Raw genomic sequence first — 19,109 nt, 5'->3', positions numbered from 1 at the left:
ACACTGAACCCCCAAAAAGCTTTTGTCCCCATATGTTGTTTTAAATGTGGTTTGATGCTGACTTGTTATGTAAAGCATTGTATCACATTTCTTTTGTGCTCCCCCCAGTGGCTATGAGTTTGACTACGACTACTACAGAGAAGACTTCTATGACAGGTAAGAGGAAAGATGGTACTTTAAGGTCTTTAAGGCACAATATTGGATTTCTGTTAAATTACACAGAATGTAAACATGGAAACAAAGAAAAACTGTAAGATGAGATATGACTGGGGGGTTGATTGTTGACTGAATCTGATTCATGCAGGAACAACAACCACACATGATTGCTCTGATGCCAGCAAGTCTATCAGAATTCAGTTTTGCATGATTTATTTAGACACAACATGACATTTAAATTTCAAGTTGGACAGATTTTTGACAAGGAATGAATAAAAAAAGGTGATGCTCATTGATCAAAAACATTTGGCAAATCCAAAATATGAGTCTTGGGTTTAATGTCAGTATGGCAGATGAGCCTTATGTGTTCTTTTCCCGAACCTTTAGAGTTTTTCGACAAAGTTCATCTTGCATTTGTTATTTGCATGACTGCAACTCATAATAAAACCTGATTTGTTACAAGTTTCCACTGCAGTGAGTGGTAGCCAGGCAAATATACCCTAGGCTAGTTAGCCTTGCGTCTGAATGGGATTCCACACACGGTATTGTCCAGGTCGGAGAGAGACAACGTATTACAAAACACCAACTTGAAAGAGATCCATCCCATTGTGCTGGATCCAGGGCACCCAACCACAAAGCTCCTCATTAAAGAGTTTGACGAACGCCTGTTACATCCAGGACTGGAGCAAGTATATGGGGAGATCTGGAGGCAGTACTGGATTCTTGGAAGCCTCTGAAGTCTCTGAAGATATACTGCACACAGTCTTACTGGAGGTAGGAGGGATTTTAAAATTAAAAGCACAAGGCTACGCCTCAACAGATGGCACAGATCCCAACCCCATCACTCCTATCCCCTCCTCATGGGGTGGCAGGATGCAGCTTTACCTCAAGCTGTTTACACCCCAGCTGTCATGGGGCAGCGGAAGTGGCACCACTGCCAGAACCAATGCTTGGTCCACTTCACATGGAATTACCTGTACACTCTTCAGACCCACCAGAAGTGGCAGAAATCCTCAGGAAACCTGACTGTGGATTCTGTTGTCCTAATAGTTGATCTGCAGTGAATAAGAGCTCAGTTGCCCTTTGGCAAGATCACCAAGACTGCGGCAAGCCAAGACTGATGAGTCAATCAGCAGAAGTCCTTATCAAGGGTAAAGTTTACACAAGACCAGTCGTCCACCTAATCACTTTAAAAATTCTCGACTGCACATTTGCTAGTCAAATGTGGGGACGGCTGTTGTGAATTCACCGGCTATGTGGATTACATACGTCAATTACATTAGTTCTGTATTATAAATCCCCAAGACATTGTGAAAGCATCTTGTGTTTCCTTTCCTTATGGCAGTTGCCTGTACAGAAGTCAGAGACGATGTATGTGTGGACTCTATGTGTGTGTATATATATATATATATATATATATATATATATATATATATAGCTATTGTTGCAACGGATTAAGCTCTTCTTGAGTTGTTGCTGAATGTTAGTGTACATACGTGGTTCTTTTGGCTAAGATGGATGTTATTACTCAACTCAAAAGTGAAAGTGAAGCTGCTAATTCATCGGTATTTGGCTAGCTAGCTAACTTCCTATTGTACCTGTCTATGAATGTTTGTAGCTAATGTATGATACGAATTTTTGGAGCCTTTTGTTTATCATAGCATTGGAGAGGTTGCTTATTTTCATTCGCACAGTATGAGAATCGTACATTTTATTTCAGTAATATATAATTATTGATTAACAGCTTACTCCTTGATAAGAGATAATCAATATTTAACACCTGGAATATTAATGTACCATTTCTATGTATTATATTTCAAAAACTACTATCAATACGTACAGCTTATGACTAACTGTAATTATGTTACCCTCTTATAACAAAGTAAAGAAGTTGAACTCCACCTGGTGACTTTGTGCTCTCTAATACAAACCCTGTAGCGGCCAATACACATTATCCAGCTACTTATACAGGGTTAACTCCAAACACTAGCAATGGCTCAGATATTTTCAGTTTGTGCAGGTGATTTGATGTAAGTGAGTTCAACAGTTTGAAGACCAAATGTCCAAATTCTGGATGCTGGAGGTGGAGGGTGAACAGTAAAAGACAAAGTGAGCATGTAGTAAATATTATTAATAATATCATTATTAATAAATTACAGTTTTGGGAGTGGTAAGAGAACTGACTGTTTTTTTTATTGATGATTTGTTTAAAAAAAATAGAAGCACTGACTGCTCATTTCCAGCTGCAGGAAGAGGTGGATCAAGAAAATGGATGGATGGTTCTTTTTCTCTGGGAAAGACTGTGGAGTTGTCTTTGAAGTTGGGTGAAATGGGGATGGGGCACTAGCTGTAGCTTTGTAGGTGTGTGTGTGTGTGTGTGTGTGTGTGTGTGTGCTATTGTACTTCTATCTGTATGAGGACCAATTATAGATTTATATCTTGAGAGTGAAGGCATTTTTTCAAATGTGAGCACATTGGCTGTTTCAGGGTTAAGGCTCAGTTTAAGGGTTAAGCTTAGAATTATACCATGTCTAAACAGAAATCATTTCAGCTGCATTTTTCAGTCGCCAATCTTAATGCTGTCTGAAGGAAAAGATACTCTTCTATTTTAATCAATACAACTATCTACATAGGCCACGTAAGAGCTCGTGTTCGTGTGCACGTTGCTGCTGCTAACTTGCTGCTCACACTAATGTTGTGTTCACACTGAATGCAAAGCAAATTTTCATCTCTCTTTACTTGCGCGAGTTTGACCCCTGGATCATTTGTGTTTATTTGCCTTAAACAGCCAGTAAGCAATGGCAGACACTGACTAGTTCCCACCCGGAAAATGGGAGCCAGCACGGCGATGTTACTGAGGCTCAGTCTGCTTGCCATCCTTAGCATCCTCAGCTCAGTAACATCACTGTGCTGGCTCCCATTGTCCATAAGATGATTTTAAGAGCTTAAAAACTAGTTCAGTGTAATAGGGGTATAATGGTATGTGTATTCGTCCTGAACTGTCATGGTATGGATATTACGGTTCGGTGTCTGTAGTCGTACCAAGAATGCGCTCCGTGACAATTACTGTCAAAATAGTTTAATAATCCACTTACTCCGACATGTGGAACAGTAATTCTAGAGCGCGAGTTCCACCTGGAATGTTTTGGAAGCACACCACTTAGCTATAGTATGGCTGCAGCTGGATGCAATATTTTTTTCCTAGAATGGGGAAGTCATGACCCGCCCTACTCTGACTCTGATTGGCTTACCCAGATATTCTTACCCTAACCCTAATCAATCTCACTCCTTATGCTTAAACCTAACCAACCCAATCAATGAAGGCAACGAGTACTAGCTAATCAGAGGGAGTGTAGGGCAGGTCATGACTTCATCCTGGCAAAAAAATGTGGCCAGCTGGATATACTTGTGCTCATGGGTGTATGCTAACCAGCTTAGCCAAGGTAGCCCGGTTACCCTGTAGCGTTGCTGTCAAAATCAGCTAAATATTCAGCCACGACTTTGACAATCTTTTAGACAACGCTAAGCTACGCTTTCTATACTCTAACACACCAAACTTCTCCTGGCACTCCTCTCTCCAACTCTGTCATGGAAGAATATTTAGCTGATTTTCTTTTTTTGGCTCACATGAATCAGTCATGATGCATCCAGACGATCCCAGATGTCAAACTAGTGCCTGTCTCCAATCTAATAATGGGATCTTTGCATTTACCCTGAGAAAAAATAGTATACAACAATTCAGGGTTATTTAGTGCCATTATAGCAGAGGTTTTGAAACTTTTGTGGTGCAGACGTTTTGTGTTTCACAAAAGATAGTCATGCTTGTGGGAGAAAAACAACTTTTACGAAGCCTCTTTGGATTCCTGTCAGAACACATCAAACTTTGTCTGTTTTGAAATAAAACAGCCTAATGCGGTGAAGAAGGGTAATCAAGGTTTCTTCCTCTTCCTGGGAGAGGAAGAGTGGTTGTGTGTGTTAATTCTCTGAATTATACATTAGTATTCCAGTTACTTTGTCTCTGCTCATTCAGAACAAAGTGGGAACAGCCAAAGAATTTAACTCTTATGGGTGTTGGTGGACACATGGCTTATCCTCTGGATCTTACATGGGGCTTTCCAGTTCTGGAATGCCTCCTTAAACCATTATGATCCCTTTCTGTCACCGCTTGGGTAACTTGGGCCCTCACCTTCACTTCAAACATGCAAGTATAACATTGTGCAGAGAAAGATTTTCATTGGATGGTGACGCTACACTAAACTTATCCACACTGCCCTGAATGTCCAGCGGCATTCTGGCATTGATGAAAGGCAGAAATTATGGCAGTACCAATATCAATGTAGACAAGAATGTTAATTTTGTGTATCTCTGAATTTCTGCCATTGTGCAACTCTGTCTTTGAATCTTACTGGGACTTGGGTAAAAGATCTCTGCGTATTGTGACATTAAATGTCACAGGTTTATTATCCACCCATCTTCCTGCTTGTATTTATATTCTACCTTACATTGTTTTCCTTGGTTTTTCTTTCTCACCTGACCAGCGATCACCCTCAGTCCTTCCCACCATTCCCCTGTTACCTGATCCCCTTCCACCTGCACACCTGCTGCACATAATCTCTTTAAGGTGTGGTCACATGACATTTCTGTTCTCAGCTCTGAAAAAGGATGTGATGTCACATTTATGATGCAGGGTATGAGAGTGACATTAAAGAGTTTGTACTCTGGTAATTTATAAAATTAATAAAATATGGTGATGAAACACATGAGAAAAATAACTAACTTCATTTCCAAGCACAGTACAGCAGTGATTCTATTGGCCGAACAAGCACATCCACTCAGTCAAAGTAGAACAAAGGTAAATTCTGACCTGCAAAACCACCACTTCTTCTCTCTTCTGTAGTTCCCAGGTGGTGGAACAAGTTACCAAACTCTTCACTTTTTGGACTTCACAACCTCGCTGACTGTCTGATTATTTTTGATCCTGTTTCTAACATCAAAATTAGCCCCTTACCTTCTACAAACCATTCCTGTTTGGACATTTGGTGTGAAATACAGGTTCTAGGGAAGACTAAGGCTAATTTTTACTGCTAGTTGTACAACCTGAGGGACAGTGGTCTTGTTTGATGACTCGGATGGTAAGTCATTCCATCGATTCATCTGTTGTCCCACTGTTTCTCCAACATGGAGCAAATTTTACCGTTAAGTACTGGTCATGTTGAAAACGTTATGTAGATATTAATATTCCCCAGTGAAATATTCCCAAAGAAGTCACAACAGGTCAAGTATATTAAAATAGCCCAAACCCACAGGATTGTAACAGAGGGCTTTGCAATCTGTACAACATGTAACACTCTTTTTTCCTAAGACCCTTGGCTCAGATAAGGAAAATATTTATTAGGAAAAAACATGAGAGAAACCTCAGGACGAGCTACAGAAGAGAGCTCTCCAAGACTATGTGCAATAGTCACATGTAAAAGGTAGACAGAAGTAGCAGTCGAGAATTACAATGTTAAGAAGCAGAATTACAACATACAACTAAGACGAGCAAAGTAAAAGCGACACCTTGATGACCCCTTGACCTATTGTTAACTGCAGTCATCAGATCAAGAAGTCCCTTTGACACTTTTGTCAGTCACAATATATCATGAAAGTGTCAGATGAGTCACATTTCTGTGAACCCCCTGACACTTCTGTTGCACCACCATCACACCAAAATATCCTAAAAGGCACAAGAAATATTAAGACATTTTAATAGCCATTTACTGAGCACATTAATGCTCACAAAAAGATGAAACATTTCCATTTTGGCAAAGTAAGAAATTGTTGTAAACAGTCTATGAATCTTTCTAGCTTGATGTCAAAAGTTAATGGTGCTGCTGAGCAATTGATCTCTTGGCTCACATTAAACATGTTAGTATGAATGAAGCATCACTGGAACATGAGCAGTGTTTCTTAAAGGACCAGTGTTTAGGATTTAGTGACATCTAGTGGTGAGGTTGCAGATTGCAACCAACTGAATACCCCTCCCCCTCCCCTTTCAGGTGTGTAGGAGAACCTACAGTGGCTGCAAAACTCGCAAAAATGCAAAAGGCCCTCTCTAGAGCCAGTGCTTGGTTTGTCTGTTCTTGGCTTCTATAGAAACATTGCAGTGGAACATGGCAGGCTCCATGGAAGAGGACCTGCTCCCTATGCAGTTATAAAGGGCTCATTCTTCGGAATATGTCCAATAAATGAATCTCTGAATCCAGTGTTAAATCTATGACTCTCTGAGTTACAATTGAAAGAACCCTCACTCACAAGTCACCAACTGGGAAGTAAATAATCACATAATCTAGCTATTATCATGTACTTCTATTATTACAACTACTAAGTCTGACATCACTCTCATTGCCAAGTTATCTGGAATGGATTAAAACAAAGCAGAAGCATATTAAGAGTTTTAAAAGAAACAATAACATTTAAAGACAAAGAAATAGCCTTACATTGGTCCAGTCATTTGTGCGCTTAGAAGAACACCTTGTACTTGGTATACATAGTATAGTCCATAAGCAGTGCAACACTGACACATTTTGTATTGTTTTGTCTCTGTATTCAGAAATTGGATTTGGAATTTTTGGGGCAGAAAGAGGTGGATAAAAGAGAAATCAGTTGGTCAAGACACAGGTGTCAGATGGGGAATCTCTTTATTCACAGCGGCCCTACTAACAACGTAGTCAGAGATATCTTTCAACGTTACAGAACGTGACATGCCTTTTTATACTGAAGACAGGCATGTCTGTTGGGTGGATAGGTTTCATCCTGTTTACCAGACTCTTTGGCTATCCCAAATCCTAAAGAAGGGGGGGACATTTCTCAATTTCACTTATCTTGAACTTTGACCCAATGTGAGTGGGCGGCTCTGCACTATGTGTGTGTGTGTGGTGTACTCCGCGCCTTTCCCAATATTCCAGATGTTTCCTGCTTGTTTGGTGGGCTGACATGTTCGGCATCGGTACAGGTCATGGTGACCTGGCTCTCACTCTCCTACAGAATAAAGCAGTACAGGTTATAGCAGTGGAGGACAGGAGGAAAACCAACCCACAGCATCATGTTATTTTACACGAGTTGGATACTTATTTCTACTGTCTTATGTTCAAGTTATGTTATGTTCTTATGTTCAAATGCAGGGTTGTGTAGAGACCTTCAGAGGGGCAGTTTGGTTAGAGTTAAAAAGGGGCACATGGAACAAGATTTTAAAACACCATACACCAACATAATTCATAGCATAGCCTGCTGAATTATAGCAACCCATATTCAAACGGATATATAAATATACCAATATGCAGCTATAAATATACCATTTACTGAATGGCATATTAAATTTGCTTTCAAAAACAAAAAAACCATGAGTGGTGAAAAGGCTGCTTCTCTAAAGAAGAGCTCATTTTAGCCCTAGAGTGGTTCAGATGTCTCATTTTACCGACAAAGTTAACTTCAAATTTATACTATTGTTCTATTGTGACAACAGATTTAGCCCACAAAGCTCACATGTTAACACTGTTGTTATTCAAGTTACTTTTAATATTTAAAAAGTCTTAATTCTAGTTACTTTAACAACAAACAAGAATGAGGAAATTTCTTACAAGTAGCTAGACCTCCTGCACACTCATTCACAAATCACACATCAACAGGTGACTGAACAACTACTCATTTAAAAACTGGATAAATTCCAAATGAATCAGGCTCTTTCCACTACCTACAGCACATTATATGATCTCTTTGCTGCATTCTTGTTAAGTATATACATTCACACAATAGTCACAGAGAGACATTTAACCATCAGAGGGAAATTAGCCACCAAAGAGAGAGAGAGAGAAGGTGTATCTGACTCACGTTATCTGATGTCTTCTTTCTTTCATGGAGATGAAGTAACTTATCCATATCATAACGTACCACTGCATTTGTGGCTGTTGGTCATTTTATTTGTTAACAGAACTTTGTTGCTGCTGGTTAACCAGTCTGATATCATTAGCAACAATGACAAATGAGTTAACTCTCCTGGGTGTTTAATTTAAATTATGCTGTTAACTTTCTATTGTTGAGAGGCGTTCACTTCAGAGCAGCAGCATGTCAGGCTGTAGCACACCACCATAGTCCCGCCAAGGCTCCAGCCCAGACAGCTGAAATCCATTCTCAACCATTAGTTTAACAGTCGTTCAGGGATGCTACAACAAGCTAACTGTTGCATTGGCAACACAAGTCTATCTACTGCTTGGTTTAAAAAAAAAAAAAGCATAAACATAAATCTGAAAACAGGAAATTAAGACTCTATAAAATGTCATTTTTAGTGATGTGTTTAAAAGTGGTTCACAATTTGCGCATTATAATTTCTTTTTTAATATGCTACTGTATGAATCTGTCTCACTTTACCACATACAGTGGTAGAGAATTGTCATCGCAACGCAATGTCGATATTGTAGTCTGGTTGTTAATTGGTTTGGGAGGACGTCCTTCCTTGCAGAAGCATTCTGCTAACTTGCTAACTTTTCCTGCCATTCCTGTACAGTTACATTTTATTTGTATCCTAATTATGTAACACCGTTACATGTATGCCGCTACTCCCCAAGCCTATACAGAAATATATATTACTATTACTATACAGTAAATCTGAGGATTAAAGAACTTGTGTGCTCTGGTTATTTTCTTTGTGCAGGAGGTTGAATTTGTTATATTACATATTGTGTGCAGACACTAGTTCTTTTTATGCCTGTGTATACAGTACAGTACATGTGCATGTTAAGGTAGCGGAGTAAAGCGCCTTGTCATCTAGACACATTATTTGCAATGATTGTTGGACCTCTTTACTATGACCATTGGTACCAACATAAATTGATCTGATGTGGAGATTTTTGACCCTGTTTAGGCTGGTTGAAGAAAACATTCCCATTAGGTTAAAAAAACAGGCTGTGTTGAACTATATGTCATAGAGCTTGACATAGTAAAGCCAAAAGGAGGTCAGTGTTGTCAGAATGGTTGAATTAAATCTTGATATTCCATACAAGTCTCCAAAGATGCTGTCACCTCTCATGACCTGGGTTTAATTCCCAACTCATGACATGTTTTCTACTGGGAAGGAACGAGGTTTTTGATTTAGGCATGTTTTTTATTAACTATGACCAAACGTGTACTCTAACAGAGGGGTTCAGAAACTTTTTGTTTTTTGTACTTGGAACCAACGTGCAGCAGTTCCTCACCCACCCACTGACAAAACGGAGGCCCACATACTGAGAAAGTTATAGCGTGATCTGATTTGGATTATATGACTTTTATTGCTTTAATGTGCACAGTTTTATTGTTTTATTACTCTAAGTTATGTCCACTGTCCCTGATGTACCTTTAAATAAAATCAAAGCAAATTAGTTTCACCTACATAAAGATTCCCTCGTTGAACATAAACAGGCAAGTTTACAGATTTGCGGTGTGAAATTGATTGGACAGTCACCTACTTTCCACTTATCATGTGCAGGGTTAGGTGGGACAGGAGTGGCATGCACTAGGAGGGAAGTGTTGTCCAAATTATGACAATACACTATCTGTAAATAATGACCATAAAATTGTCTGAACAATGGTTCTGACGTGGTCCTGCTTGATGCCCACACCTGAGATAACTTCTGTTGTGATTTGGTGCTATATAAATAAAATTTAATTGAATTGGTGGTTAAAATATTTTACCTTAGCACTTACTTTAAAAGCATGCCCACTTAAGTAGAATTTAGGAAATTATGGGGTTTTTTTAAACGCTATCCAATTACATTATATTTCTCCTTCATCATTAAAATTGATGTCAAATTGGGAGCATACACAACAACTGCTGAAGAACAAATATAACCATATAATTTGCATACAAAGCCATAAATTATGCAACCCTTTCTCCTAGAAACCACATCTAAACCACAATAATTTGGTATCCCAATTACATTATGGTGACAAACTGTAATCACTGTCTGGATTACATTCACTGGCAACTTTTTTTTAGTGAATAAAGCACCATTTACATACAGCACAGAGGTCATGAGGAGGTGGTCTAAACAGATAATGGGTGTACAAAGTGTAAGAGATCCCTCCTCTGTTGCTTTTCCTGAGGTTTCTTCCATTTTTCTCCCCAAATCGCATCGAAGGTCTGAAAATATTTTATTCTATACAGATTATGAAGCCCCTTGAGGCACGTTTGTGATTTTTGATATTGCACTGTATAAATAAAATTGACTTGACATTATTCCAGCTAAGTTGGAGAAACTTTATGTCCATATAATTTGCCTCAGCAGTTTCACAGTGTGTGCTCATTTATTCTTATTGCAACAATAAAACCTCAAAAATGATGATTTGTAATGTAAAGTGTCTGCACAATTCTGGCAACATCTCTTTCTTTTTTTTTTACTTTAAATGAGTCCAACATAATGTTTGTGAGACCCATCAACTCTGGATTGTGAGGGTTTACTTCAATGAAAACAGGCTCACATGTGGGACACCAAAAAATACTGTATTGCTGTATATTTATTTGGCCCCTTTTCTCTGGTTTATCTTTACATTTTAGCCACTACCCAGCAATTTGGAGGTTTTGTTGAAGCAATAAGAACTTTTCACAGTGAAACATGACTTTACTTTGCCTTTAAAATCTATAAAATGACTAACTTTATCTTCATGAAGACAATAACACAGAGCAGCCTTGTGGTCTCCAGTCTAACTGCTCTCTTTCCCAAAATCGTCTCTCCAATGTTTATTATACAGTTTATTGAGTGAAAAGGGGATCTGCATTTGCATGGCTAACACAATAACTTCAAATATTGTTAGCCTTCTGCATAACCTCCACATTGAGAATTAACAAGGTGGATTTTGTCCACAGAGTGGACAAAGTATTTCATCATTTGATTTTGAGGACTTGTTGACATTCTGTTTGAACCATATGACCATAACATTGGCTATTAAACCTCAGTACCTGTCAAGAGCAGGGACTGTGTGGGTGCAGTCAATTCGCTAAGTGAGATGTTGATGGATACACATACTGCACCACAATGGAGAACAAAGTGGAAATACAGGAGCTTACAGCTGGGAAAGGGTTAAATCAAAGTTCAATGGTGGTTCAAAAGCACTGAAAATAAAGTTATAAACCAATCAATCCTTAGTAAAACATTTTTCCAAAAATGAAATTAGAAATAACTTTCAAAAGTTTACAATTTCACTGCTTTTATCCAAAGCAACATATATCTAAGAGTTGATACAACACAAGCAGGATCTAGTTAGGAGAGAACAACACGAGTAAGCACCATAAAGCTAAGTTCAATAGGACATAGGTGCCAACAGGCAGTGCACAGAGGCAATGAATTATTTTCTTCATCAAGTGCGGAGGTGTTCATGAAAGAGCTGGTTCTGTAGACTTTGCTTAAGGACTGAGAGGGACTCTGTGGACTGAACAAAGTTTGGTAACTCATTCCCCCATCGGGAGACTACAGAAGAGAAGAGTCTGACTAGCGACTTAAGGCCCTGTTGTGGTGGTTGTACCGGGCGCCTTTCATTGGCAGCACGTAGTGAGCATGAGGCAGCATAGACCTGAATGAGGGAATTAAGGTAGGCAGGAACTGTTTTAGTTTTTTTGTTTTGTAAGTGAGTGTCAGGGTTTTGAATTTGATCCGGCAGCCATTGGGAGTCAGTGGAGGGATACAAATAGCAGTGCTGTTTTGGTGCTGGTTGAAGACCAGCTGTGCCACTGCATTCGAGATCATCTGCAGAGGTTTGAACGTGCATGCATGGAGGCCTGCCAGATAGGAGTTGCAGTAGTCAATGTGTGATATGATGAGAGCCTGTACCAGGAGTTGTGCTTCATGCTCAGGCAGGTAGAATCTGATCTTCCTGATGTTGTACAGAGCAAATCGACATGACCGAGCAATTGAGGCCAGGTGAATCTTAACAGTTAGTTGGTTATCAATCATGACACCTAAGTTTTGGGCAGACTTTGTGGGCATAAGTTGGATTGATTCAAGCTGGATACTGATCTATTGTTGTATAGAGGGACTGGCTGGGATGATTAGGAGCTCGGTCTTGGAGAGGTTAAGTTGAAGGTGGCGTTCTTTCATCCATGCTGAGATATCAGCAAGGCATGACGAGATCCCATTCGAGACTGTGTGGTTTTTTCGGTGGTAATGATAGGAAGAGCTGGGTGAAGAGCTGGGTGGTTTGGACACTTCTCCCCTCCAAGATACTCTAAAAGATCTCCCTTAGAGGTAGGACATGAACCAGCGGAGGGCAGATCCTGAGATAACAAGCTCAGTGAGTGTGGAGAGGAGGATTGGGTGGTTAACTGTATCAAAAGCAGCTGATAGATCCAGCAACATAAGGGCTGAGGGCTGACCAGCAGCTCTAGCTGAGTGTAGTGATTCCATTACCAACAGGAGTGCAGTCTCGGTAGAGTGACCCTGCTTAAAGCCAGACTGATTCGGATTGTACAGGTTGTTCTCAGAAAAGAATTTAGAGACTTGGTTAAAGATGATGAAATTATGTTTATTTACTACTGATTTGTCTTACCGAATACGTTTTGTGTTAAAGTGGAACTGCTGCCTGCATTTTCATTTTTTTGAGTGAGAGAAGTGCAACATTTACTTACCACATTGACTTCCTAGGGAGAGATGGATGGTTGTCATACAGTGCGAGACTTAAGTCCTGTGTCCCACATGTGGTTGGGTTAGGCAAAAGGCCGTTGGCCAAGACCACAATCTTTCCCTAGCCAAGTGCTGTGGATGCCTAAACGTAGCCATAAAAAAGTTAGCTGCCTTTGCTTCAAGAGGATACTGTAAGAAAAACAACAAAATACAATAAAGCATTTTAATGATATGTTCAGTATCAATATTTTTTGACTTTCCAGATGTATTAACATTTCCTAATTATTTATACCTCCATATTGGTGAAGGGTGATTTCCATTTCTTCTCTGGTCCTTCTTTTCAACCATCCCCTTTCTCCTCTCTTTAATTCTCAATGACTGCTTTGATTTATCTTTCCTTTCTCCTTTCCTCATCTGACCTCTTTTCTCCTCTCCCAACTTTCCCCCTTGTTTTCCTACTTTTCAACCTTCTCCTCCTGTTCTCTCTCTCTCTCCTCTCTGTTCCCTCCTCCTGCCCTCTTCTTTCTCTCTTTAGGTTGTTTGAGTACCGTGGCAGGGTGTCTCCGGTCCCTCGGGTGGTGCCCGTCAAACGCCCACGGTTGGCGGTGCCTCTGGTACGACGGGTAAAATCTCTGCCAGTCAAACTGCTGGCACGAAACACCTCTGTCCTCCCCACCAGCAACGGCAACAAACAGAGATGTGAGTTCCAACCTATCCATCCATCTGTCTATCGTAAATCCCCAGTTTGTGTCTCTTTTATTATCTTCACATTCAAGTCAAAGAGCTTTCCATCTGTTTTTCTAAACGCTAAATCCCTGGCAAACTTTCAAAAATTCGAACTGTCATTTATCAGCACTTACAACACAAATTTTAGATATTTCCAAAATCCTCAAAGACTTTTTAGGCCATCTGAATCATATAAATTCTTTCCACTACATAATAAAGATTATTTGTAATCCGTTTTCCAAGTTTGGACTGTATTTTCTAATCCTAATGATGATGCTAGTCAAAAATCACAATGGAAAAAAACTTTAAGAAATTAGTAAAACTATACATGTTTTTTATGTTGTGCATTATTAGAATTTAATACAGTATAGGGTTACAATGAGCAAAGGACTGGAAAGTGACTGTATAAACCACCACATGTCATCATGTCATCGAACTGTTTTTATGTCCCTCTTCTTTTTCTCTCCTGTTTATTATGTCTTTTCTTATATCTTACTGACTCTGATGAACTCCATCCTTCTGACCCAAACCTCGCCTTCATCTATCTTTCAAGTCTTTGATTTACATGTCAGCGGAAAGTTCAAGCATCAGGGCAACTGTTGTCACTTTATTTTTGCATTGTCCTCATGAAACATTCATTTCACATCATGTTCGGATTGTGGATCTGAGGAGGGATGCTGACGCTCTGTCAGCTCCTTTCACATTTGACTTCAACCTGAACCTCGCATTCCCAAATACAGTTTTTTATTCCTGCTGAGTTCCGCTGAATTTTCACTGCTCACAAAGCAGTTTTCATGTCGTTGATTTGAGTGCCTTTCTGTGTACTCGTCAAACTTGCATTTCAGATTCCTTTGAAAAGCAATATCACAACAGAACACACTTCACCACTCACTTTTTAGAAGCTCATAATAAAGAGCTGACAGTTTGCACTTTTCTCCCCTGATGTTCAGTGTGTAACCACAAGCCCAGCCAACAGACAGTCCTTAAACCACAGGCCCTGGGGTCTACATTATGAATTGTGTAGTGAACAAATGAAATAATCCAATCCTGTGTACAACTTATTTTTTCACTTGATTTTAAATCAACCATGACCATTCAATTTCCCGCTTGCATTTACACATGCGGTGCAAGCAGGGCCCTTGTTTTTGTCAATATTGTGACTATAACTTGAGCAATCTGATGAAAAAAGTACAATAGACATATTCAAATTAGAATAATACACAATATCAAGAGAGAAAAGAGCAATTTTTTTTTGACTGTGAGATTTGTAAACAAGGCCTTTAATGTACCGGTATGCACCCTGAAAGCCTGGCTCTGTTCAGTCTGTTTTCTCCTGACCTGCATGGAACAGATTTCATGCCCCTTGTGCACAGAGCTGGACTCACCCTAGTGTTGTCCACGTGTCACAACGTCAAGGCTGGTGGTGATTGCAGCTGTTTCGACTGGTTCTGGCATTGGCCAGCCTGCCTTCCTCTTGATTTTGGCAGTTCAGATTTTATTTTATGAGAACTATAAAGTGAATGACATATCAGATTATATTTTATGGGAGTCATAAAGTGAATGACAGTTCAGATTTTATTTTATGAGAACTATAAAGTGAAAGGCAAAGTTCCCAAATTATCACACAGGCCAACGTAACAAATGAAACAATTCACCTTTGTGGGATGATGTTGATGTGGTAAGACTCAACAATTCCATCCTCGCTATCTTTGTATCCCCCAGGTACCATTATAGATCTGCTTTTCTTGGCCAAATCCCTCAGAAATATACTGTATACATTTTTTCTTACTCAATAAATGAAATCCACATTGACCCTAACCCTGAGGCTTAGAAAAAAATTAGCTAAAATGCAAGAAATAAACACTGAATTTAAGGAGAAAATGACTTAATGCTAGTGAAATTAAGCTGGATCCAGTCTAGAAACAATTAGCCTCTGATAAGTGTTCAAAGGTTTGAAAAAAGTAGAAAATGCTGGTTTTCAAATCAAATTACTTGAGATCAGGCTTGCTACAGCACAGTAATAAGTGAAATATATAGAATATTAGCAAATAATACTTTTAATTACATTTTTAGCATTCTCAAAAGATGTACACTGAAAAAATGTTGAAAGAAGTTGGTCCATCTTGAAATAGGTAGGCCTAAACCCATATTTAATTTAAAACTAGTCCTTAATCTCAGAGCATACATCTTAAAACAGAAAACTGGTTTTACTGAAATCACAACCGGGACTGCAAGTGAAATTTCCGTCAACATGGTCTGGAAAGAGCTTTCACACCAGTTACAGTCTTATTGTGCAAACTGCCAACAAACAAACAAACAAACAAACAGATGATTCAATAACCTACTGCATTGTTAGACTGTAAGCAATCTGCAGTCTACTGTCAGAAACCGATTGTCACAGAAAGGGCATCGCAAGGTCATCAGTGGCATTGTGTCAACAGCCAGGAAGAGGTTATAGATTAAATGCAGTTTACACTGTCTACATGCTAAAAATCTGAATCACAACAATGACAGTTCTATACTTTTGGACAATTTTGCATAACAATGGGAGATACACTTTACTCAACTTGTTGATTGTTGGTTTTACTTGTCAGGCTGTGTTAATACCTAACACTGCATAAATCTTAAGCAAGGTGTTGCTAAAAAGAGCATACATGTCTAGAATAAATGAGAAAAAAAATATATGAGTAAGCTATATTACTGTATTCTGCACTACGGAAGCCGAGAATGACCATGCTTACAATGATTTTTTTAATGCCATTATTTCAAGATAACAAGATAATTTATCACGGGTGGAGCTCATTCTCATTTGTTCATTCTTTTCTTCTCCTCTCCACGTCTCCCTCTCATGGGTAGCTCAACTATTTAGATCAAGCAAAAGAAACCTTCGGGTTGTTCTTAAGGACACTGGTTCAAATCTGTCATAAGTTGGTTCATATTCCCCATCTCTTCCCCACCCTCCTCTCTCATTAAGTCTAATAAAATGAAAATGCTTGAATGTTATTGTTTGGTGCTTCTCCTACATGAAACATCCCATCATATTATGACCAGGAGTTAATCATTCTGCCATTTGGCCATGACACAAATATCATTAATAAAGGTGCTGTTAATACTAATGGGTACTCCTTGATCTGACATTTTCAAATTAAAACCAGTTGCTGCAGTTGTCAAGACACCATCTATGCATGCTGGCATGGCACTCCTGATCTCTTATAAACCTAAGTAATAAGAGGAAACAACCTTTTGTTATTTCATGATAACTGGTTGATTATTTTGGTATCTCGAAATAGCAAAGCTAATTTTCTCAAGATAACAAAAGCATGGCCGTTCTCGGCTTCCATACCTGCACAGATTCCCACATAAAAATGTTTTTAAAAATTAATTAAAATCAAAACTGACATAACTACCGTGGCCCGGGGGAGGTTTTACACCTGTAATTTTGGTTCAGATCAAACTGAAAAGTCCAAAAGTCCAGACCAAATGAGGTAGGTGTGAAAGGGACCTATAACTCAAGCTGCCAAACTGTATGTATGACTATCAGGAAAAGAGCAGAACATGTTACATATTATAGAAACTTGTCCTGGATAAATACAGATTCACAAAAAAGGTTTGAGATTTTTATGCTTAGAAAGAAAGAAAAATATGTGAAATTCAGATTTATCTTGTTGATTCATTGTGAGAGGCTTCTATAGCAGCTTAAAGGAACTCCCAAGACCAAGAAGTCAGTTTATTAGATCCCTCAAGACTAGTTAAAATAAAATTCTACAGTACATTGACCTATATACAAACATATCACTGTCAAATGCAAGGCCTTCCATACTTGTTTATTTTGTTGACTGTATACATGTTAAAACTCAGTGATCCTGTCAGGGACGTCCAAGCAGCCGCATTTACACAGGAGTTTACAGTTTAAGTTGTCAAACATTAACACTTAAATCCTACCCTTGTTCCTTTTGCCCCACTTCTCTTCCAAATGGTTTCTAATTTCAAGGAGAATAAAGTTTTAGCCCAAGTGTGTTATAACATCTGACTTTCATTCAAATGTAAGGAGCAAGCAGACCCAGCTTTCAACCCTACGCATTGCAAAATTTTGATAGAAAGGTAATCATTAAAATTCTGGCCAACAGGAAAAACAAGAATCTGATATCCATTATCCACTCAGATCAGAGCAGGATATTCCCAGGTGACCTTCTTGTGTATGGCAAACACTTCTTAACACTGTATATTCAGAGTGTGGGAATGGTCATACTGTAGAGCTGTCATAACCTGATGCACATAAGGCCCAGCCAGCCACATGTTTGAGCCCTAAACAGATTTGTAATTGATAAATGTTTAAAAAATCAATTATGTACTGGAAACATGGATTATCTTATATACAGATGATGTGTTTCTCTACTTTACAGAATACATATACAGAATACATGTCCTTCACCTTGATCTAATCACTTAGTGTTTTGAGTTACCTCCATGCTAAAATAATACAATTAGTACCTCAATGTCTGTCATCTATCGAAAATTGGTAGCACATTGGTAATTCACTTCAGTTAAGCTTAATTATGTAATGTCTTTTATTTCTACTAAGATACTATATATGTTGCAATTGCTGCAGTGATTCAGTCTGTTTGATTTCAAGAAAACCATTTTGACTAGTTGAAATTCAGAATGGCTGTTAACTTTGAATGGGACATATCATGCACAATTCCAGGTCTATATACATATTCTGGGGCTTTACTGCATTATCTTTGCATGATTTACAGTTCAAAAATCTCTTACTGGCTCTTTATGCAGGCCCTCACTTCAGCCTCTGTCTGAGACAGGCCGTTTTAGCTCCTGTCTCTTTAAGACCCGCCTCCTGATGAGCCCACTCTGTTCTGATTGGTTATAGCTTACATAAATTTCCGCTCAGTAGACTTTCAACCACACTGGAGGCCACATAAGCAAACAGTAGTGGTAGGATTTCACTTCTTTTTCTCATTCTTTACCCAAAATGGAAACTTCTGAAAGACATCCGCACATGTTCGAGCTGAAATCTGATCCAAAATATGCGAGTGGACAACGTGAACAACTCATGGAACAACCTTAGCAACAAAGGCTACGGAATGGATGGCTGTTTGTGGGCATGTGTGTAGGCATCATCACTAGGAGGAAGTAGAGGTTACTGTGCAACGGAGCATTCGGAACAGGCTAAAGCCTGGGCTTTTGACTTACAGGGAGTATTTTTACATATGCTTACCTCAAGTATTGGAACTTTGATCATGTTTAATATACATCCAATATCATAACAGTGTGAAAATCACTGAAAATCACAATATATCTCCCTTTCAAAGTCTAAGAACTACTTTGGCTGCTGATTTCAAGCCATACAGGTTTCTCTATAAGTCTGTTTTTTTTTGTTTTTGTTTTTGTTTTGTTTTCACAATCTTTGATTCTTGGAGACAACTTAGAACATCTAAAGGTGGATCAACTCTTCCTAGGCTCTATAGCTGCCACACACAATATAGTGATGACTGTTGAATTTTATCATGAAGAAGGCAGTGTACAGAAACATTGATCTTTAGAATTTGAGATAAAAAGATTTCATCAGAGTTATGAGGGTTA

General features: G+C 38.9%; 1 protein-coding gene across 3 annotated transcripts in view; it reads left to right on the top strand.

The window, feature by feature from the left end:
- Positions 1 to 19,109, top strand: part of raly (RALY heterogeneous nuclear ribonucleoprotein) — a 147,566-nt gene that overhangs the window by 89,714 nt on the left and 38,743 nt on the right. For all 3 annotated transcript variants that reach the window (XM_067586317.1, XM_067586315.1, XM_067586316.1), the window contains 2 exons: positions 109 to 156; positions 13,321 to 13,484. In XM_067586317.1, the coding sequence (XP_067442418.1) occupies positions 109 to 156; positions 13,321 to 13,484 (212 nt within the window). The remainder of the gene's footprint in view (positions 1 to 108; positions 157 to 13,320; positions 13,485 to 19,109) is intronic.

This window comes from Thunnus thynnus, chromosome 4 (genome assembly GCF_963924715.1).
Source record: "Thunnus thynnus chromosome 4, fThuThy2.1, whole genome shotgun sequence".
Lineage (NCBI taxonomy): Eukaryota > Metazoa > Chordata > Actinopteri > Scombriformes > Scombridae > Thunnus > Thunnus thynnus.
This window is presented reverse-complemented; position numbering and strand designations above follow the sequence as displayed.